We start from the raw sequence: 23,162 nt of genomic DNA, 5'->3' as shown, positions 1-23,162 counted from the left end.
TGCAGCTTTGGGAATATGAGTCTGGTAGTCACGTCCCTTCCTGTGACAAGGGCAGTGGGCAAGGGGTGGGTGATGGCGAAAGGAAATGCCGAGAAAGAAAGCTCCTTGCTCTGGGCCGTGGAGGCTGGGTGGCAGCTGGACAGGAGAAAGAGGAGAGCGTGTCCCAGGCAGGTGAGTCCACCTGGCAGAGGCCTGCAGGAGGCCTGGGTGCCCTGCTGGGAGACCACAGGGGCCTGTGTCATCGAACCACAGGATCGAGTTTGCGGAGCCCTGGGGGAGGGGCTGGGTCTGGCAGCTGGAGGCAGATGACAGACAGCGGCCCAGACCTCAAGCTTGTGGGCAGCCAGAGGCAAAAAACTGATTTCTTCTCCAAGCGTTTTGTGTATCTGAGTGACATCGATGGGAAGTGGGGCCACACCAAACTGCCCTCTGCACCCAGGTCTGCACCCACCGGAAAGACAACTCAGCTCACCCAACAGTTTTGCCTGGTATTTTGTGCAAGGCTCTGTGTTGGGCACCAGGGAGCAGGGTGCGAGGAAGACCCATGGAGTGGGCTGGAAAACACCTGTGCGAGGTCTGTGACATTCTTCACAGCAAATGGTGGAGGGCGCTTCCCCTTCCCTTGCATACGGGTCACCCAGAGTCAAATTTAGTGACTCCATTCATGATCAATAAAATACAGTGAAAATGACACTGTGTGACGTCTGAGGCTGGGTCATGAAAAGCAATACAGCTTCCTTCCCTCCCTCCCTCCTTCTCTCCTTCCCCTCCTCCACTTCCTCCTTCTTTCTCCTCTCTCTCTATCTCTCCTCCTCCCTCCCTCCCTCCCTCCCTCCCTCCCTCCCTGCTGTGGGAGGCCTAGACCACATAGGGGAAAGCCACACGCAGGTACGCAGGTACGGGGTTCCAGTCAACAGCCCCAGCTAAGGTTCCAGTTGACAGTCACTACCACCCAGCAGCCACGTGGGCCAGCAGGCCTTCAGGTGACTCCTGGCCCAGCCTGGGGCACCTCTCCACAGACCCAGTCCCCAGAGGACAGGCTGACTCACTCTGGATGACAGGTAGCCGAGCACCGGATCTCGCGCATCCAAAGTGACTCCGCTGGGGGCAATGTGCTCTGTGTTTTCAGATGGAACCAGTCGTTCTGAACTGGGCTCAAGCACCGAGCTGTGGACGGGCCCAGGCAGGGGCAGTGGGGGAAGGCCTCCAGGTGAAGGCATTTGGGCCACACCTGGGAGGGTGAGGAAGATTTCTGGAACGAAGAGCAGCACAGATCACAGACACGGGAGCTGGAAGGGACCTCGGAGCCCTCCGGTCAATCCCAGCCTCCCCGGTTGGTTAAGGATTGGCGGCTCGGACCCCAGAACGTGTGCGTGCCCTCTTCAGACTGCCTGGATGCTGCCCTCAGCCAGGGCACCTACAGTCCGGTCTTTCTCCGACAGTTAGGAGGGCTCAGAAATTTGCTCACCAACTACGGGCTGTTGACTGATTTTCTAACTGCTCTGCACCCTCCCCTCCCTCTCCACCAAGACCCCTGCAGGGCCCGGCAACTTCCTTTTATTTCTTTATTGATTTTTAGAGAGAGACAGAACATGGATGAGTGAGAACATTGACTGCCTAGAACATCCTGCACGCCCCGCACTGGGGATCCGGCCTACAACCTGGGCCTGTGCCCTGACCAGGAATCAAACTGGTGACCTCTTGGTGCATAGTCCACACTCAACCAATGAGCCACGCCAGCTGGGGCCCCAGCAGTTTCCTTTCACCTGCTCACTCTTAATCAGCACCGGAGTTAATTACTCAGACGGCACCGGGCCCTCGGGGCTGGGCCGCCAGCCTTCCCTGTAGGACGGTGGCTTAGGCGACAGGTGGTTTAGACCAACTTCCCAGGTGAACAGCTACTTACTACGTTTTTTAAGTTTAAAAAAGCAAGATCAGTGCGTTCCAGAAAATGTTAGAAAATCAAGACAAAAAGTTATCCACAAGCCCAGCCCCGCTCCCTGCCAGCTCATTTGCTCATCTTCTTTGTGTATTTTTTTCCAGAAACCACAGCATTTTTTAAACCTGTGACAGCCGTGCTTCACCTTTCCTGTGAATCCTGAGTTTCCCATCTAACGTTTCTGTCCTAATTTTCCGTCTTCATGAAGGCGCCATGGCACGGAGGGCCTGAGCTGCCTTCTCATGCCACGCCGCGGTCTGGCATTTAGGTGGTTTCCAGGTTTGCCCTGCAGTCAACTTCTTCCTGCCTAGAGCTTTTTCCAGGACAGATTCCCAGAAGAACAGTGACTGGTTCAGAAGTCACCGTGATCATGTGACAAGGGCTGTCTGTTCATCGTCATTAAGTGAAATAAGCCAGTCAGAGAAAGACAAAGATCACACGATCTCATTCATATGTGGAATATAATGAACAAAATAAACTGACGAACAAAATAGGTCCAGACGCATGGATGCATGGGACAGACCAACCGATCTCAGAGGGGAGGGGTGAGGAGATTAACCGAAGAATTTATATACATACATGCATAGCCCATGGGCACAGATAATAGTGTGGGGGAGGCCTGGGGTGGGGTGGGAGCAAGGAGGGGTGAAACGGGGGACATTTGTAATACTGTCAACAATAAAAAATAAATTTAAAAAAAGAAAGACTTGCAAATGATCACGGCAACTTTTTAATTTTGTTTTGTTTTTTGTTTTTCCTTTATTGATTTTAGAGAGAGAGGGAGAGAGAGAGAGAAACATCGATGAGAGAGAACATCAATTGGCCGCCTCCTGCATGCCCCCCACTGGGGATTTGGCCCACAACCTGGGCATGTGCCCTGACCAGGAATAGCACTGGTGACCTCTTGGTGCATGGGTCAATGCTCAACCACTGAGCCTCACCGGCTGGATGATTTATTTTTATTTTTATTTTTTATCCTCACCCGAGGACATTTTTGTATTTATCTTCACATAGAGAGGGAGGGAGAGAGAGAAACATCGATGCGAGAGAGACACATCGACTGGTTGCTACCCACACGACCCCAACCGGGGCCGGGACGAACTGTAACCGAGGTATGTGCCCTTAGCAGGAACTGAACCCGGGACACTCTGGTCCGCTGTAAAGGACTAACACATGCTATGTGAATGTACAGTAAAAATTTTTCTACTAGGCAGACCTTGCCCCCTGGATTTTAAGAGAACGGCAAGAACTAGCTGCTAACAGATAACCACTGCATTGTATAGATAACCATTGCTTTGTGTACACAGAAACTGCTTGCTCCTCAGACGTAACGGCTGACCGCAGACACCTGCTTCTGTACCTGCTTGCTCGCAGACCTTCAGCCCAGCTCCTTAACAGGGGCTAAGACAACTATATAAGCAGCCCACCCCCTGAGCTCGGGGCTGCTGTCTCCTCTGCGTAGGATGGGACAGTCGCCACGCGGCTAATAAAGCTCTTAATTCGAACCCAGTTCGGAGTCTGAGTCTGGTCCGTCTTGCTGGTCTACAACACCGCGGGCCGACGCTTTAACTGCTGAACCAAACCGGCCAAGGCCGAATGACTTTTTTATTTTGAATTGATTGTTGTAGTTGATGCTGTTATTGTTATGAAAGTATTAAATAGTGTAGGAAATCTGGGAAAGTTGAAAGAAGGGAGTAAAAATCACCCATATTTCACCCACCGAAAGATAATCATTATCAGTAGCATGCTGGTGTATTCCTTCCCTGTATTTCTTTTTCTTTTCTTTTCTTTTTTTTTATCCTCACCCAAGGACATTTTTCCATTTTTTGTTCAGGTAGAGTGGGAGGGAGAGAGAGGAACAGAGAGAGAGAGAGAGAGAGAGAGAGAGAAACATCGACGTGAAGGGACACATCGAGTGGCTGCCACCCACACGACTGACCAGGGCCGGGGACAGACTGCAACCGAGGTACGTGCCCTTAGCGGGAACCGAACCCGGGTCTCTCAGGACTGCAGGCTGACGCTCTAACCTCTGAGCCAAACCGGCCAGGGCTATTTCTTTTTCTTTATGCAAGTGGTCAGGTTTTTTGCTTCAGTGCATGTGCGAATTAACATAATTTGATGATACTTTAGATAAACTGGAGATCACAATCTTCCTTGAGCTTTACAGCTAAGCGTTTTCCACTTTGTTGCAAACTGAGTTTTAGAAACACCTGGTTTCCCCCTGGGCCGGTGGCATCCCTCGGCCGCCGTCTCTCTCGCCGCCGTCCTGTTTGAGAGTACTTACACTAATAACCAGAGTTTGGCTTTTAAAAACATTTGCCCTGAATACGTTTGCCAGTGGTGACTTCAAAGCAATTTGTAAGTTGAGTAAATAGAAAATGTAGGGAAACTCCTAATACAAGAGTTAACTAATTGGTCTTGATTGTGGAAAAGATTAATTTAAAAACTCTCTCCTAGACAGGAATTGGATTTAAATAACTGAGGGTGTTTTTGTCTTGTTTCCCTTTCTATCCAACAATACTGACTGGGAGTCAGGACCACAGTTTTCTGAGGGCTTTGCCTCTCGCTGTGTGACCTTGGGCAAGTCACACAGCCCCTGGGACGGGATCAACAGAGCGGACCAGAAGGGGCTGAGCCGGCAGCATGGCTCCCTGGCTGGCTCCTGGCCCTGCCCACACACATTATTAAGAAGTGTGGGCTCAAACTCCTCAGTCAGCACAGCATTGCCACCTGCTTCCTGCCCCTCCTGAGTCACACAGCAACCTGGGGACACAGTGCAGTCTGCAGGCTGGTGACCGTGCTCTGGAGCAGAAAGCGTGTTCTATGCACAAACCACTAAAAATGATGGATGGACGGACGTGGGAAAATAATTTAAAAAACCCTTGTTATGCTGAGAAACATCCCGAGGGGCAGAACAAGGTGACAGTATGCTCTTATCATCTGTGCAAAAATAAAATAGAAAGCCAGATACTCACAACAAACAAAAAATACAAAACTAGGTGCTCAGGGCTTGGGAAGCGGCAGGGCGACAGAGCCACAAAAAGTGTGGATGCTTGTTGCTCCCCAGACAATGACTTCATTTAAATATAATGATTACAACTATTAGTGAAGATAATCATGGGTAAGAGTTGGCTCCCCGAAGAGGTCACCTGGTAAATGACAGGTGTGGTCATGGTCGGACTAAAAAAGTCAGTCTCCCCAAACACTCCCTGGGCCCCAGGCCGGCCTGAGGCTGAGAGCCCCGCCCAGTCCCGTCGCTGCCCCTCCCCACCCCTGCCGGGCCCAGCAACACACCTAGAGAAAGACGAAGGGAGAGGAATGGGCAGGGAAGACATGAGAAAAAGAGAAACACTGGCCATCTTTTGTTGTTGTTGTTAATCCTCATCAAGGATGTTATTCTAGCGATTTTTAGAGAGAGTGGGAGGGAGGGAGGGAGGGAAGGAGAGAAAGAGAGAGAAAAAAACATCAATGTGAGAGAGACACACTGATTGGTTGCACAACCAGGGCCAGGGATCAAACCTGCAACCCAGCTATATGCCCTTGACCCGAGACCCTTTGGTCTGAGGCCCACACTCTAACCACTGAGCCAAAGTGGACAGGCTACACTGGCTCCCTTTTGAACAACCAGAAAGATTGTGGCAAAATTTTGATTATGTTCCCTTTTCTTCAAAGGCAGCCTGCCTCTCTCAATGTCTTCTCTCTTCACAGCTCGGAAAGGTGAGGGATGGTCCTGCTTGGGACGGGACCTTGGCCCCAGGTCTCGGGGAGGGCCCAGCACCCAAGACCCCTTCGTCCACCCCTGAAAAGAGCCGCTTTTTACCACCTGCCGAGGCTTTGGAGCAAAACCATCGGCCGTGCTAAGGCCCTGGGCGAGAGGATAAGAAAGCGCAGATTAATCTTTGGTGATAGGGAAACTAAATTGGATAGAACACAAGGGGAGAATGAATATGAAGCAGACGTCCTGAATTATAAGAGGAGGGGGTAGAAACCCGGGACACGGAGTGGACAGAGTCCTGCTCAGGGCAACACGACAGGAGGGAACCCTGGAAGACAACCAGTCTCCAGGCACATGAACACCGCTGCCTTTGAATTTTCCGGCACCTCTTTTCCTTCCTTCCTTCCTTCCTTCCTTCCTTCCTTCCTTCCTTCCTTCCTTCCTTCCTTCCTTCCTTCCTTCCCTCCCTCCCTTCTCTCTCTCTCCTTTCCTTCCTTCCTTCCTTCCTTCCTTCCTTCCCTCCCTCCCTTCTCTCTCTCTCCTTTCCTTCCTTCCTTCCTTCCTTCCTTCCTTCCCTCCCTCCCTCCCTTCTCTCTCTCTTTTCCTTCCTTCCAATATGTTTGTATTGACTTTAGAGAGACAGGAAAGAGAGGGAGAGAGAGAAACATGGATCACTGCCTCCTGCACGAACCCTGACCGGGGATCGAGCCTGAAACCTGGGCATGTGCTCTGCCTGGGAACTGAACCAGCCCCCTTTCTGTGCTCGGGACGACGCCCAACCAACTGAGCCACACCTGTCAGGGCTGACTTTTTTATTCTTGAAAATAACTCAGGAAACAAGATAAAAATGTTGTCTTTCTAATAATAGCTCATGCTTTAGCATGCCTGCCAGATACCAAGCATTGTGCTCAGTGCTTCACATGTAACATCCCATCTGATCTTCACCACAACCCCATCAGGCAGATATCATCGTTTATTCCCAGTTTATAGGTGAGGAAACTGGCACAGAGAGGTTAAATGACTTGCCCAAGATCACACAGCAGGCTGGATTTGAAGCCAGGCAGTCTGGGAGTGTGTGTCCTTTATCTCATCACTAATAAAGCTGACCAGAGGACTCAAATTTGTGGCCAAGGGGCTCGTTAATACATCACTCGTAAATCAGACTGTCCTAAGCCATTGGTCCTAGCTGACGGTGCCAGAGGAGGGTGGGGAGTGGACCCCAGAGCACCTCTCAGAGGAGCGGAGGACACCTGCACCCCAGAGAGAGAAAGGCCACAGCCCCTGAGCAGAATATGCTGCAACCCCCACAGTGGGTGAGGGGCGAGAGTGTGACCCCAGCCCTGGGGGCCTCACCCTTCAATGCATGTTTGGATATGTAAGCACCCAGCTGGTTGTGTGTGGGAGGGTCACCCAGATAGATAAAATGGGATTCTTGCCAGCCACATAGCCAGAAACTCTGTATTTCATCAATTCTAAAATGCGTGTTTTAAAAACTTAAAACATCTCCAAATGGGGGTGCATCTCCCAGGCAAAACCACCAGGTGCAGGCTGGTGCGCTGTCGGCCAGTACACGGTCACACTCGGCCTCAGCTGTTCCTGTTGCATGACCTTCCGCCGAATGGTCTGCTTGGTTGGCTGGTCCTACGCATATGGATGGGGCTACCATTTAAAATAGTGTCAAAAAATTACAGTATGATCCAGTGTGGAAACAAAGGTGGCATGGGCGCAGAAAGGCATGGCAGTAGGGCATCAAGGCAAACGTTTAACAGCAGAGCAGCATCTATTTGTCATTAGAGAAGGGCCGTAATTCCACACGTTCTGGCCAAGCTATAACCAAGTGCTTCTGGGACTCACAGGGTGCAGATGAAACAGAGTTGGAGTAAGCTGTGTGTCCCTGAGAAGTGCGCAGGAGAGCAGACACACACCGAGCAACACGAGGGAGGGGAAGCTGCTGAGCCCCAGGGTTGGGGAAGGAAACGGCCAACCCACACAACAAGAGCCCGATGGGACAGAGGCCCACGCTGCTAAGGCTGCAGGGAGCGCCCACCTGTCAGGGGCGTCCTGCTGACTTTGACTGAACTTCTAGCAAATGCGATTCAACAGAGGAATGAATGAAACCAAGTCAGCGAAAAAGGAAGATGCTAACCCAACCTTGGTATTCTCCAGCTTGCCTCCCAATTAATCGACACTAGAAGTTCCAAGTGGAAAGGAAGCTCCGGTCACAGATCCTTTCCCAGTGGGTTTTTTCTTTCCAAGTTGTACACAAAATGAGGGTGTGTCTTACCATGGGTGCTCTCTTTGGTTGGCTGGAATCTACTACCTGTCATGAGAGTGGAAAACGACCTGTCTTCATTTAGGAAATATTTTGATAAGGAAAGTCTGAGGAATTTGAAGGTGCTAGAACTGAGGTTAACACGGTGGGTCCCAAAGCTGCTACCGTCACAGAAAGGACCCAACTGGTGCCTCCAGACAGAAGTTCACCTCCCCTCCCCAAAGTGGTTCTGCTGGGAGGAAACAGACATGGGTTAGGTCAGGCCTCCCGATTCAACCATGAGTTTGTAGGAGCCATCGAGGGCACGAGGGCGTGTTGAGTCACACCCAGGCTCTGAGAAACATTACAGGACAAGTGACCCGGTTTCTTCAACAAGTAAGTTTTGAGAAAAAAGTAAGAGAGACACAGTAATCTATTGATTAAAATGGATTTAAAAGACATATCATGGACCTAGCGATTCACCCTCAAAGGACAGAGCAGGGAATGGGGGAAATAGCCACTTTCTGGTGAAGAAGACTAGAAACATCACTTAACCAAGTGGTGAAGGTGAGCATGCCCCGTGGTGCCGTGGATGTCCCGCCCCTGACAGGACGCAGGGAGGAGAGCGCTCCACCCCTGTGCTGTTCTTACCAAAACCCACATCTAATCATGAGAAAAGCATCGGACAAACCCAGACCGGGGGACAGTTGTCAGGACACCTGGCCAGTACTCAACACTATGAAGGTCATAAAAAAAAATAGGAAAAGACTGAGAAACTGTCGCAGATCATAGGAACCTAAGGAGACATCACGACTAAGTACAATGTGGTTTCCGGGAAGGAATCTTGGGACAGACAGAGGACACTAGTGAGAAAACTGGTAAAATCCACACAAAGTCTAGAGTTTAGTTAATAGTCATGCCAGCAATGAGTTCTCAGTTTTGGCAAACACGTCACGGTACTTAAGATGTTAATGTTGTAGACCAATGAGACAGACCAGACTCAGACTCCGAACCGGGTTCAAATTAAGAGCTTTATTAGCCGCGCAGCGACCGTCCCATCCTACGCAGAGGAGACAGCAGCCCCGAGCTCAGGGGCAGGGCTGCTTATATAGTTGTCTTAGCCCCTGTTACGGAACTGGGCTGAAGGTTTGTGAGCAAGCAAGCACGTACAGAAGCAGGTATCTGCGGTCAGCGTTATGCCTGAGGGAGCAAGCAGTTTTGGGTCTGTACAATGCAATTGTTAACCACACAATATAATGGTTACCTATTAACTCTGGCTGCAAGTTCTCGCTATTCTTAAAGTCCGGGGGGTGAGGTCTGCCTAATGGGAACACTTTCTGTACATTCACATAGCATGTGTTTGTCCTTTACAGTTCGCACTGGGGCAACCTGGGTGGAGAGTACATAGGATTTCTCATACTATCTGTGCAACTTTTCTGTAAATGTAAAATTCTCCCAAAATAAACAGTGGATTTTGTTTTTGAAAAGCCATGTCAACCTGGGAGTGTAGGCAGAGCACAGGGGTGGGCGCGGTGAGCGGGAGGCCAAGGCACGAGGGCACTGGCCAGCCCACGGCGCTGGCAGAGGTGGACCAGAACCTTTTAGGAAGGAGCACTGTGGGTTCCTGGGTGGGCACCCGGCTTCCGCTCTGAGGGGCACCTGCGCTGTGACTTGACTGTGTCACACCCACCCCCTCTGCCATGTCATCCAGGAGGAGGTAACACCCAGATGAGCTCCAAGACCTCCAGCCCAGTGGCTGTCTGACTCAATCCCCCCTCCGGGGAGAAGTAATCCCGGAGAGCATTTCAGGACTGTCTTTGCCCTGGCCTGTGTCTCAGTGATTGGAGCGTAGGCCCGAGGACCAAAGGGTCTCAGGTTCAGTTCCTGGTCAAGGGCATGTACCTGGGTTTCAGGTTCAATCCCCGGTCCTCCGGGTCGGGGCACGTGCAGGAGGCAACCAATCAATGGGTCTCTCTCTCACATCGATGTTTTTCCCTCTCCCTCCCTCAACTCCCTCCATCCCTTCCATTCTCTCTAAACATCAGTGGAAAAATATCCTTGGGTGAGGATTAGCAACAACAAAAAGACTGTTTTCCTCCCAAACTCCAAGTGAAACGGAGAAGAAGGCAGCACGGCTGGCAGGCAGGCCTGTGTGGGCATGGTCATATCCCAGGGGGTGCTCTCCGGGACGGGCAGGCTCTGGCTTGCTTCACCCTGTGGGCTGTGACTTGCACCAGCTTAGGAAGGGAGGAGATCTCTGTCTCCAGCTCCACTTTTCCTCTCTTTGCCCCCTGACCTTTTTCTTTTTTTTTAAATCCTCACCCGAGGACATTTTTCCATTTTTTATTCAGACAGAGCGGGAGGGAGAGAGAGGAAGAGAGAAAGAGAAACATCCACATGAAAGGGACACATCGAGTGGCTGCCACCCGCACGACCCAACCAGGGCTGGGGACAAACTGCAACCGAAGCATGTGCCCTCAGCAGGAACCGAACCCGGGCCTTTCTGCACCGTAGGCCGATGCTCTAACCGCTGAGCCAAACTGGCCAGGGCTGCCCCTGACCTTTTACCTTGACCTCTTAGGTGCACAATTTGGGGAGTGATGGAGTGGGCCCCGGGCCCAGGTGAGTGTGGCGCCATGGCAGACGGTGCAGCCTCCTGGAGAGTCTGAGTCCTGCAGAAGCAGGTCACTCAGGCCCCATCCACAGCTACTCAAGGCCTCTCCTTACTTGTCCTACTCATCTGAGGGCTGAAATTGCGCCACTTGGTTACCTCTGGGCAAAGTAAGCATCCCCAGGAACACCTATCTCAGCCCCAGACCACAGCAAACTCCTCCACCTCCAGGCTCACAAAGGGCTCCTTCTCCCTTGGTCTGTAGCTGGCTCCGCGGTGACAAAAGGGGCTGTTCAGACACGAATCCCCACTTTGTTTAACTTGCTTAAACACCTGAAAAGCAAAGTCTCAGAGAAGCTGTCCCGTTCAGACAAATGCTCCTCCCACCCTTTGTTCAAACCGGATGACGCTCTGGTCCACCAGACACGGCCAGTCCCACAAGGTCAGGGTGGCTGCCGGACACCTGGCCTGGGTCACCACAGTTTCATTCCGGAAGCCAGGGGCCCCACCCTTTTAAAAAGTGACCTGTGCATTCTTTCTTTCAGGGTCCCTAGTTTCAAGGAGCTCCCCAGCTCAGCTGGCCGGGTTAGCAGGGCAATCCACGCGTTTCTCGGCTAGTAAGTCCATTCGTGGCCCAATTCTGCTGACTACTGCCAGGCGCTCTTTCCAGCACCCGGAACATCAAAATGAGTGAAGCGGAGACAACTTCCTGCCATGGGAGCTGACACTTTCATGCTTGGATGAGATCACGAGGAAGTTTGTCTCCAGTCTTCTCTTTCCAGAACTTTCTCCTCCAAGCTTCCACCCCCACCAACCCGATACCCAGTCCTCTCATGCCAACCCCTTGCAAAGGCGATCTCAGCCACCTTGATTGTGCATTTACTGTGTGCTCACTGCGTTACACAGATGATCTCATTAATCTTTCCAACACCAGATAAAGGACGCCCTCCACAGCCGTTCATGGGTGACAAAACCCAGGCACAGAGAGATGGAAGGAGTTGCCCAAGCCGGTAAGTTGTGGAGCCTGGTTTTGAACCCAGGACTTCTGACTGCAGAATTGATAGTCGCTGAGGACAGGTGCCTTTTTGCAGTGAATCACTTCGGTCTGCTGTCCCTTCAGCACATCATCATCATCATCATCATCATCATCTCCTATCCTTGCCTCAGTGAGGTTCAGTTACAGAAGCTTCAAAAGGCAAAGTTCAGTTCTCTCTTGTGTAACAAGTGTCCAGGGCGGGCGTGCCACTCCACGGTGCAGGCTCCGCGCCTCTGGCTGCTGGGCTGGATGGGCCCAGGTGCATCTGGAGAGCACAGGTATGCGAAGGTGCGGGCTGTGCGCAACTCCGCCAAACACCATTATTACTTTAGGACCTCATCAGTTAAAGTAACGGCTTCATTCGTTTTGCCTCTGTCCACCTGTTCACTAGGGAGGGATCCCCCCACCGTGATCCCTGGACACAGGCTTTACAACCTGGCTCCGTCAGGACTCCGGGAGCTCTAAGTCAGGTGCACGTCACCCTGGGAGATCCTTGCTTCTTTCTCCCTTAGGCTGGATCTTGTGTTTTCTGTGTCCAGTGGCAGATAAAGCGAAGAAAGCTGCAGTGTCACTCTGCCAAAGACATGTGCTCACCTGCTCAATGTTTCTTGTAAAATTTTCCAAGGCACGTATTTGACCTGCAACAAAAAGTTCTCCTCTTCCTCCACCTCCCCTCCAACTCATGCCCTTATGCCATGCAGCACGGAGTAGCTATGGGCATTTTGGGATCAGGCTGCAGGGAAGCTGTATTGGAGATACATTAAATTGGGGTTCGGTGGGATATATTTATGTAATTCACAGTCACTTTCGTGTGTAGTTAAGTCATTGCTTGCCCTAATGTTGTAGTAGTGGCTTCCAGGAATACTCCTCCCAACCCCTGGGCTGACTCCCCCGGTGAGGTGACCAAAAGGAGCAAGACCAGAGGTGGTATCACATTATGGGCCTGGCATGCAGTACCGAACACCAGAAGTATGTGGAGAGTGGAGGAGAAGGAATCAAGTTTGACATGGGCAGAGCCAGAAGCTAGCCTGTGGAAAATTCTTCCAATTATGAAAACTAAAATTTTAAGCAGAATGTTCAGTTCTCTATAAAGCAGCATTTCTCAATCTGTGGGTCACGACCTCTTTGGGGGTTGAACGACCCTTTCACAGGGGTCGCCTAAGACATAAGAGTAGCAAAATTACAGTGATGAAGTAGCAACAAAAATAATTTTATTTTTGGGGGTCACCACAACATGAGGAACTGCATTAAAGGGTCGCGACATTAGGAAGATTGAGAACCTTTATAGTATAAAGGCTTATAATGCATATGCCTTATCAAATATGAAGGGTTTTTTGGTCAGAAATAAATGGATAGTGCAGCATGTAAAATTATAAATGTACCATACTATTTTGTTCTTTACATTTAATAGGAATCACACACATAGAATTTGTAAGAAATCCTGCATTTGTAGGGCACAGCACTACAATATTTCTATGAACAATGAATATTCCTGTGTGTGAATTCACGTTGTACGTGTCTAAATAAATCAAGACTGCATCTTAGCTTATCAGATGCATCTTCTCATGATGAAGTCTGCAGTTCCAGAAGACAGAGCACCTGAATCAATGAGACAGGATGACCCGAAGAAATGAACATATAGAGCTGTACCAGTGAGTTAATAGCAAAGATATTGTTATTTATTTATTTTAATTTTTGTTTTTATTTTTTGGTACGTGCCCCTAGCGGGAACCGAACCCGGGACTCTCTGGTCCACAGGCCGACGCTCCAACCGCTGAGCCAAACTGGCCAGGGCGAGATATTGTTATTTTTATGGATTTTGTGACAATTGTGATATTGATTTTTTCCAAATTTGTAATTTGTTGTGATTTCTTTCCTCATTCTAAATAAATAATCTCCTCTTCTTTACTAGTAACTGGTTTTCTACTTGTATCTCTATAGTCTTTTTCTTAAGGTGGTTAAGTTCAGACTCATAAACCTGTGTCCACCCTCTCTGTGTTTCATACCCTTCTTGTTGTAATGGAACACATCCTCCGACATTTTCCTGAGAAAAGGTGTGTGTTTGGGGTGTTTTGTTTTTTGTTTTAGATCTTGAATGTCTAAATGTGCTCCTTTCCTACCTTTTCTCTTAGTTGGTAGATTGGCTGCGTATAGAATTCTAAGTTGAAAGTTATTTTCCTTCAGAATTTTGAATGTTTTGCTACTGAGAATTTCAAACCATTTTGATTTTTGTTCCTTTGCATGAAACTCATTTCTTACCTCTGGAAGCTATAGAATGTTCTCTCTGCACTTAGGTTTCTGAAATTTCACCATGCTGTGCCTTGATGTGAGTCAGTTTTACCCATTGTGCCAGCACTCCATGAGTCTTTCAATCTGAAAACTCATGTCATTCAGGCCTGGGGAATTTCTCAAATTATAGCATTAAAGATGTCTTCTCCGTTTCATCTGCTCTGTCTTTCTAGGAAACTCATTATTCAGGGGTAAGATCATCTGAACTGAAACTCCAATGTTCCTAACCTTTCTCTTTCTCTCTCTCTCTCTTTTAACTCCTTGTCTTTGTGGTTTATTTCAACCCATCTTTTTCTTTTAATGTCTACTACCATTCTGAAAAATGTCCAAGGACTCTTTTGTGATTCCTTGAATATTCATTTTTTTCTTTTTCTTTTTTTTTAATCCTCACCTGAGGACATTTTTCCATTTTTTGTTCAGGTAGAATAGGAGGGAGAGAGAGGAACAGAGAAAGAGAGAGAAACATCGACGTGAAAGGGACACATCGAGTGGCAGCCACCCACACGACCAACCAGGGCTGGGGACAAACTGCAACTGAGGTACGTGCCCTTAGCGGGAACCGAACCTGGGTCTCTCTGGACCGCAGGCTGACGCTCTAACTGCTGAGCCAAACTGGCCAGGGCGAATATTCATTTTTTTATAACACCTTTTTCCTGTTCTATAAATGCAATATTGTCTGCTAAGAAAATTAGTAATTGTTTTGTTTAGCTTTGTTTTGGTTTCTCCTCCCTATATAGACTCTTTCCTCCACTTTGCTTTTTTCTGTTTGGTTAGTTGGCTGATTTTTAACTATCATGTTAGAAGCTTTCCCCAGATGTCTTGAAATCCTGATTCTCTGGTCATATTTAAAAGCAAGAGATTAGCCCGACCAGTGTGGCTCAAGTGGTTCAATTCCCGGTCAGGGCACATGTCCAGGTTGTGGGCCTGATCCCCAGTGGGGAGCATGTAGGAGGTGGCCAATCAATGGTCTCTCTCATTGATGTTTCTCTCTCTCTCTCAAATCAATAAAGAAAAGAAATTGAAAAAAAAAATAAAAGCGGCTGCCATCAACAAATCATCAAACAAGTGTTGGCGAGCGTGTGGAGAAAAGGAGACTCTAGTCCTAGGGGACTCTAGTCCTAGGACATACAAATGGCCAAGAGACATATGAAGAAATGCTCAACATCACTAATCATCAGAGAGATGCAAATTAAAACAACAATGAGGTGTCACCTCACACCTGTCAGAATGGCCGCCATCAACAAATCATCAAACAACAAGTGTTGGCGAGGTTGTGGGGAAAAGGGGACTCTAGTGCACTGCTGGTGGGAATGCAGACTGGTGCAACCACTATGGAAAACAATGTGGTGTTACCTCAAAAAATTAAAAATTGAACTTCCATTTGACCCAGTGATCCCGCTTCTAGGAATATACCCTAAGAAGCCTGAAACACCAATCAGAAAGAATATATGTACCCCCATGTTCATAGCAGCACTATTTACAATAGCTAAGATCTGGAAACAGCCCAAGTGTCCATCAGTAGACGAATGGATAAAAAAGCAGTGGTACATATACACAATGGAGTACTATGCAGCTGTAAGAAAGAAAGATCTCTTATCCTTTGAGACGACATGGAGGGACCTGGAAAGTATTATCCTAAGTGAAACAAGCCAAGCAGAAAAAGACAAATACCACATGATCTCACTTATATGTGGAATATAATGAATATAACAGTCTGAGGAATAGGGTAGACCCAGAAACACAGAAGTAGGGTACAGACTGACAACCCTCAGAAGAGGGGGTGGTGGGGGGTGGAAAGAGATAAACCACAGAACTTATATGCATGTTTGCATAACCAATGGACATGGACAACAAAGCCGGGGACGGGGTGTGGGGGAGATGGGGAGGAGGGTGTTAATGGGGTAAAAAAGGAGAAACATCTATAACAAAAATAAAATTAAAAATAAATAAATAAATAAAAGCAAGAGATTAAAACACTGTTAGTGGGCTTTATCTGGTCAGCCTGCTGATGGGGATTAATGTCTGTATCTTTAAGTCTTTCCCTTTGGGCTGGTCTGTTTCCCCAGAACAAGACTCTTTCCATCACCAGTATGGATGGTAAAGCCCCTTCTGTTGCCTTCTGGAAGACAAATTGGGGACCAAGGGGCTGGGGAGCTCAGCATTCAGAATCCATATGTTCCCTTTATCTACCTATTTTTCTGAATGTTTCCGAGGCCTTCGGTGAGCTCATGCACTCCTCGGCCCAGCCCCCTCGGTTTTAACCTCTCCAGAAAACACCGTTTCAGACTTCCACTGGGCGAAGGAGGGAAGCCGCCCGGCCCCGAGAGATGGAGGACAGTTTCCAAGGATCTTACTATTGAACGTCGAAAACAGCTTTCTCCCAGGCTTCCTTGTTTTAGCCCCTGACATCCTCGATTTTCTTGTGCTGCCAGTTCCCGAGTTGTTTTTTAAGAATTCCCTGTAAAATTGTGCTGTTTCTCATTTTTCTCCACTCCTGGCTTAGGTTTCTGCTGTCTCCAGACTCCTAAGACAATGACCACTTGTCCATTTGCTTTCCAGATTCCTAGAGGATTTTGCTGTTGTCTTCTCGCTGTTCTTGTCATAGCTGAGGGCTTATGCCTTTAAAAAAAAAAAATCCATTTTGTAGCTCTGTAGGATTCCTGGAGGGATCAATATTAAATGGGACTGTCTGTGTTAAAACTCACCCTTCAATCTGTCACTTTTCTCTGGCAATAGATCATATACCTACCTGGATTTTTTTCCTGTTAAGAAATAATCTTTTCAGCCCTGGCCGGTTTGGCTCAGTGGTTAGAGCGTTGGCCTGCGGTCCAGAGAGACCCGGGTTCAGTTCCCGCTGAGGGCGCGTACCTCGGTTGCAGTTTGTCCCTGGCCCTGGTTGGGTCGTGTGGGAGGCGGCCACTGGATGTGTCCCTTTCATGTCGATGTTTCTCTCTCTCTCTCTCTTCCTCTCTCCCTCCCATTCTATCTGAACAAAACATGAAAAAAATGTCCTTGGGTGAGGATAAAAAATAAATTTTAAAAAAAAAAAAAAAAAGAAAAGAAATAATCTTTTCAAATTGACTCCTTCCATTCAGCCATGTTTGTGAAGACGAAACTTTCCCATACCTTGGCACTGCTTTGCTCACACTCCACTCCAGGAACCAAGACGCTGCCTCAAGACACCCTGACGCGACCGCGTAGCTGGGTTGTCAGTCATGCCCAGGGAGCTGAGGCCTCCCTACCTTTCTCATCTCTTTCTCTTTGCTGCCGGTGTCTGGGACTGTCACTAATCCTTCACATCTGACAGTTATGTCATTTACAGAAAGTTCGTTTCACTCCCTCGGGGAGGCCAGTTAAGCAAACTTTGGAGAAATGAAATAACTTGTTTAAGTTTAGACTTGTCAAGCAATATTCCCAATATTTTCAATTCAACACTCTATATTATTATTTACTGTTGTTATTATTATTACTACTACTATTATGTGGGGAACAATAGTATTCTGGATACTAGAAAAGGATTCTGGGATATAGATGCCTCTTTAGAATCAGGAAAACAGACAAAATTTGCTTTCACTCTCCTGGTCAGCATCAACATTTTTAAAAGATGTTAGATTTTCTCAAGATTTCCTTCTCTTGATGAACTTGCCCTCAATTCCATGGGGAGAACCAAGCACCTCCCAACTTTTTTTCACCTTCCTCCTTTTCTCTAGGACTCAGTTTCCCTATCTATCTGCCTGATGGGAAATGTGGACTAGAAGACACACTCTGCGGTCCCCTCCAGCTCACAGTCCAGTCCCTGAGTGGGGTCATGTCCCAGCCTGGACTTCTCTGTCTCCTTCAGGGACTGTGTGCTCCCTGGGAGCAGAGTTTGCTTTATTTTCATCATTGAAGACATAGAGAAGAAAGGGGGAGGGGGGGTCCTGGGAGATGATTTCTCACCCTTGTTCACAAAAGGCCTCATGCACTCAGTCACTCACTCAATCATTCTTCAAAAACCTAACAAAGCAACTCCGTTTGTGGAAAACCCATTCCGTGCCGTCAAATGCTGCCTCTGTATTGCTCACTGGCCCAGAGGCCTTGGGCAGGCTGCGTAACCCAGCAAGTCTGTTCCATCTGCACTGTTAGAAATACTGCAGGCAAAGTGCCTGGAGTAGGCTGTAGGCTCGCAACGGGGGCAACCTCTTTGAAGTCTAGTGCGCCTCCGCGCAAGTGAGCAGAGAGAGCACCGAGGAGGAGGCCAGGGCTTGGGTGATCCACAAACATTCTCGTGCAAAATGGGGAACACAGTGGTCTCCTTCTGGACAGCCAAAGGAAGGCAGACTGGCATCCACCAATCGCGACCACCGCGCCTTTACACAAAAAGACATGATCACTCTCAGCCTTATAAAGGAGGACTAGCCCCGGGAAGGTGGTGACAAGTGCCAAGATCCTGGGCGGGAGAGGCGGGTTCTGAAGCAGGAAGGGGAGGAGGGGACAGGGGAGGGGACAGGTCCGGCCAGCTCGAGCTCCCGCGGCGCAGGGCGGAACCCGGGCCGGCCCGCCTGCGCGCAGGTGAGAGAGCCGGGGCGGAGCGCAGCGCTGCGGGTGCCAGGCTTCAGCGCCCGCGTCAGCCACCCCGGACCACGGGCCACAGTCGCTTTTCCCGCCGAGGCCGAGGCGCCCCAGAGCCATGGCCGGCCTGAACTGCGGGGTCACACTCACACTGCTGGGGGTCCTGCTGCTGGGAGCGACGCGCCCGCGGGAAGCAGGTCAGTGCGGGGCTGCGAGTGCGCGCGGCGCCGAGTGGGCTCCGTGGTCGGCGAGCGGGCGCCAGGCGGGAGGGGTACGGAGGAGCGCCGGCGCGGAGGGGAGGTGCAGAGTGCAGCGGGGCAGAGCCGTCGGGGTGCACAGACGGCGCGGGGTCCCCGCGATCGTCCGCCGCTGGGGCGCGCCGCGTCGGGCGCAGTGGCGGAGCCCTCCTCGATTCCGAGTGACCTCGCCCAGGGCGCAGGCCGCGGCACGTGGGAATGTCCCGGAGCCGGGAGCCCCGCGATCGGGGCATGCGCTCGACGCCCATCGAGAAAAGAAAGAAGAGTGCGTGGGGGCCGAGCCCAGGGACCTGCCCGATGGCGCGCCCCGCGCTGCGGGCCTTCCCCCGGGTTATCGGAGCGCCCGGGCCGGCAGGGCGTGGGGAAGGAGCTTTCCTCTCCCGGCCGCTTCCACGGCCTCGCCGGGCCCAGGGAGAGGTGCACGGAAACTGGGTTTTGGTGTTCGGAGAACCCCCCGGATCACCTCTTTCCTGGCCGCATGTTCCATTCTCGTTTCCCCGAAACTGAGGAACAGTAACAGAAAACGAGGGCGCCTCGTAGAAGGGCCGCGGCGGCGCCGGTTCCCCCGCCCCCAGCCCCGGAGGAGGTGGCCTGGGGCCTCGGAAAGGGTCCGCGGAGGCGTGCGGTCGGGGGAGGGGCCGCCACTTCCCAGCTGCGCCCCGCGGGCCGGACCCCCTCATACCCTGGTTTCTCGGAAGAACTTGACTCCAGGCCTTTCCTGAGGCCAGCACGGGTTTGGGGTTTTGCCAAGAGCTGTCCAGGAAGCGATTTGGGTCTTTGATGACCCCCTTCGCTGCACCTAAAGGGGCGCTGGTATTCGCCAGGCAGATACAGTAAATTAAGGCACAAAGCTGAGCCCAGGAGATGAACCTGGGCGTGTCGGCAGCCGCCGTCATTGTGATTCCGAGACTGGAACACTTCCTGGTTCCTTTCTGCCCAGGAGATGAGCGTTTTAAGACCCCATTTAAACTGTTGTGGGCATATTTACCGTAACGTAAGACTGAATCCTCCACATTGTCTTCGAAGAAAAAAAATCAGTTTGAGAATAAAGAGTAAACTAAATATATGAATGTTCCTTAATAGAGTGATTACAGAGCAAAAACATAAAAGGAATTTAGCGAATTAAAATGCATGTGAATGTGTGTGAGAAAAATGTGTCGGCCGCACCTGGGAACTGTTTGCGATGTTCCCGCAGCCTCTGCGCACAGGTGCAGCTCCCCAGGTACGAATGTGGTGGTGATCGAGGCCTTACTAATGACAGCCTGCCCTGAGCTTCTCCATGTAGCCTGGGAGGCTGCCCTTTGGTCTTCGGTGGCCCCAGTGGAGTTCCTCCTTCCAGGAGGTTCTCGACTGTGGGAACCGTGTCAGGTGGTTCCGTGTGCAAATACCAGGAGCCTAGGAACTTTCTCATTTCACATTCCTAAGTCCTTGCTGTGGTCCCAGGACCTGGCCCTGTGAGGCCACACGGCAGACTGACTGAGGGCTCTGCCTTCCTGGTCGGAGCTGGCCTAGTGCACCTGCTGTGCCTGAAGTGGGTTGGTCTAACCCAGGGGGGCCTTTGAGAAGTTACCAGGGTCAGTCCTGAACGGAAGAGACAGCGAGAGCCTGGCACGCTTAACAAGGGCTTGGCGGAGTGAAAGGCTAGTTTGCCTCTCCTCCGTGTGGTGTGAGCGTGAGTTTGGTGTTCCCACCAGCTCCCCAGGGCCAAGGGTGAAGGACTGGGTGAGGAGGAATTTGACCTTGTTAACACCTCAACTTAGTGGCTTTCCAGGAACACCCAGGCACCAGAGTCTGGGTCAGTGACCCCATTTTGCCACATGTGCAGACTCCAAATGATGTGGTCCCTCCCCCTGGGTGTGTGTTCATCATTCTTCACATTCACCTTCGGAGCTGCCGGCTGCTGTCTGGAGTGTGTAACTGGCAGGACTGATGAGTCCCCCTCTCCCGCCACCCCCGCAGGTTTGCATGACTTGGAGTCAGATGCTGCCGTTTCATGTGTGATGACTGTACCCTGCCCCACCCCTCACTCTTCTAGGGATTCTTCCAGGTTTCCTTGAGTGGACCTGCTAGTCACTTCGCTCTCCGTCCTCAGTCATTCTCAGTCATGTCCCTGTGTGGAGAGGCGCAGAGATGTGAAGTAACTTGCCCAGGGTTACCCAGCTGGCATGCTGTGATGTGGAGGTGGCAGCCCAGGGAGTCTGACACCAGTGCGCTGTGTCCCTTTGCACGGTGGGGCTCCTGAAGACAGCGTTGGCGGGTCTTAGAGGTAGTGTCTGCACTCCAGATATTTTCTTCTATTGAAAACTAAACAAAAAATGTACTGAGTGCAGTGTTCGTATTTGTTCTAGGGATGTGTATGTGTTTTTTAATATTCAGACAATTTAAAAACTGTGTTTAGAAAAAGAATTACCTGTACATGGTGCCAAAAATTCAAATAGTGCCCTGACCGGTTTTGCTCAGTGGTTAGAGCGTCAACCCGCTGACCAGAGAGTCCCAGGTTCGGTTCCCGCTAAGGGCATGTACCTCGGTTGAGGTTCGTCCCCGGCCTCTGTTGGGGTTGTGCGATGTGTCTCTCTCACATCAATATTTCTCCCTCTCCCTCTTCCTCCCTCTCTCCCTCCCGCTCTGTCTGAAGATGGATACAAAAATGTCCTCAGGTGAGGATAAAAAAAGAAAATTCAAATAGTACAAAACAGTATGTGGGATAAAAGTGTAGCCCTGGCCGGTGCACTGGAAGGTTGCCCGTTTGATTCCTGATCACAGACCTAGGTTGCAGGCTTGATCCCCGGTAAGGGGTGTGCAAGAGGCAGCTGTTTGATGTTCCACTCTTACAACTGTGTTTTTTTCTCTCTCCCTCGCTCTCCCTCCCTCTCTAAAAATCAATTTAAAAAACAAAAGTGTGTCCCCTTCAACCTCTGAGCGCAGGCTCCCCCCACAGAGGGTCCTGTGGTTTCTGGTGCACTGTTTCTGAGCTATTCTGCACACGTAGGTGTTCATAAACACCTCCCCTCTTTATGCACACAGCAGCATAATTATAGTACACAGAAAGTGTCCCACATGCCTCTTGATTTTTTCACGTAGCAATCCATCTTGGTGCTCACCCCGTATCAGAACATATGGAGCAGTCACGTTCTTTTTGACAGCCGTGTAATATTCTTTGTTGTGGGAATGCCATGTTATATTTCAGCAGCTCCTTATTGATGGGTTGTTTGCAGTCTGTTGCTACCAAAAACCTTGCCTCAGTGACCATCTTTGCAATTGACTGTTGGGTATATGAACACTTTTTCGGCTAGGGGGAATTCCTGGAGGAGGAATTCCCAGTCAGAGGGTTTACACGGAAAGTTCCAAAGAGAAGTGGTAGAAAGTGACAACAGAATGAAGCAACTTGCCCCAGGTCACCACTGATGTGTGGTGGTGCCGTCTGTCAATCCTTGCAGAGTGCTGGCTCCTAACCACCCCACACTGCGGTTCACTGCTGCCTTTACTCTTTCCCGGTGAAACCATAAGCCTGAGGAAGGGAAACGTTTTGAATTTCCTGTCAAGTATTTACTTTTGGTTAAGTCATTCGAATGCCACCAGCACTAAGTATCAAGAAGACCAAGGACGGGCGTGGGCTCAGGTAGCGCCTCCTGTTGACATTGATGAGTGAATAGTTCTTACTCACTTTCGACATTGATGAGTCTAATAGTTAAGCTGTAACACATTTTACGCTGCTGTAACACACAAGCCCAAATGTGTATGATGGTGAGTCAAACACAACAGATGTTTACTTCTTGCTCAGATAAGACTGCAAACAGGATCTCCTCCAAGGAGGGATCTAGGCTCCTTCCACTTTCTTGTTTGACCACCTTCAACATGTGGCTTCCATGTTTGTCAGCATCTAATTCATTCCCTGTTCATCTCTGCCTCGCCCCAGAACCTGGGGTCTTCGCTGCGTGGAACATACCCGTGAGTCCCTGCTGGTCCCTTTAAATGTGTGTCCAGGAGGGAGGGGAAGGTGGGTGGGTTTGCAGGAATGCAGACCCACCCCTGGCTAGTTTCAAGGGAGTAACGAAGACCACCACGGAGAAGGACTTGTGAACAGTGAAAGCCGCAGGGGGTGAAGTGTGTGAAGTGTGTGTACTGTACAGTGTATGTTACAAACTATTGTATGTAACAATAGTCCTGTTATTGTTACCAGAAAGGGAAGCTGGCCTGAACGGTGTGCTTAGGGCCAGCGGTAGTGTGTGGGTTCTTGGTTTCAAGCATAATGTAAGTCCGGGTGGGTTTTACAGGGTGTTTCTTAGAGCTGAGGACAGTGAAACAAGAGGGGCTGGGAAAGGAGCCCGGGCTGGGCTGCTTGGCTCACTGAGAGAGCAGAGAAAAGGGGGCCTTGGGGACAGGTTCCGGGGTTTGCCCAGGGTGAACTACTACCGCCCATTGCTGTCCTGGTTGCAAGTCTCGTGGGGTCCCTTAGACTTTAGGGGGTGCATGGCTGTGAGGAAAGAAAAGAGGGAGGGGGGGAATGACGTGG

At 50.2% G+C, this 23,162-nt stretch overlaps 1 protein-coding gene across 2 annotated transcripts in view; it reads left to right on the top strand.

Moving 5' to 3' along the window:
• The first annotated feature begins 18,447 nt into the window (after positions 1–18,447).
• Positions 18,448–23,162, top strand: part of CDCP1 (CUB domain containing protein 1) — a 41,148-nt gene continuing 36,433 nt past the window's right edge. For both annotated transcript variants that reach the window (XM_036266839.1, XM_036266838.1), the window contains exon 1: positions 18,448–18,589. In XM_036266839.1, the coding sequence (XP_036122732.1) occupies positions 18,511–18,589 (79 nt within the window). In that variant the 5' untranslated portion in view covers positions 18,448–18,510. The remainder of the gene's footprint in view (positions 18,590–23,162) is intronic.

This window comes from Molossus molossus, unplaced genomic scaffold (assembly GCF_014108415.1).
Source record: "Molossus molossus isolate mMolMol1 unplaced genomic scaffold, mMolMol1.p scaffold_m16_p_18, whole genome shotgun sequence".
NCBI lineage: Eukaryota > Metazoa > Chordata > Mammalia > Chiroptera > Molossidae > Molossus > Molossus molossus.
This window is presented reverse-complemented; position numbering and strand designations above follow the sequence as displayed.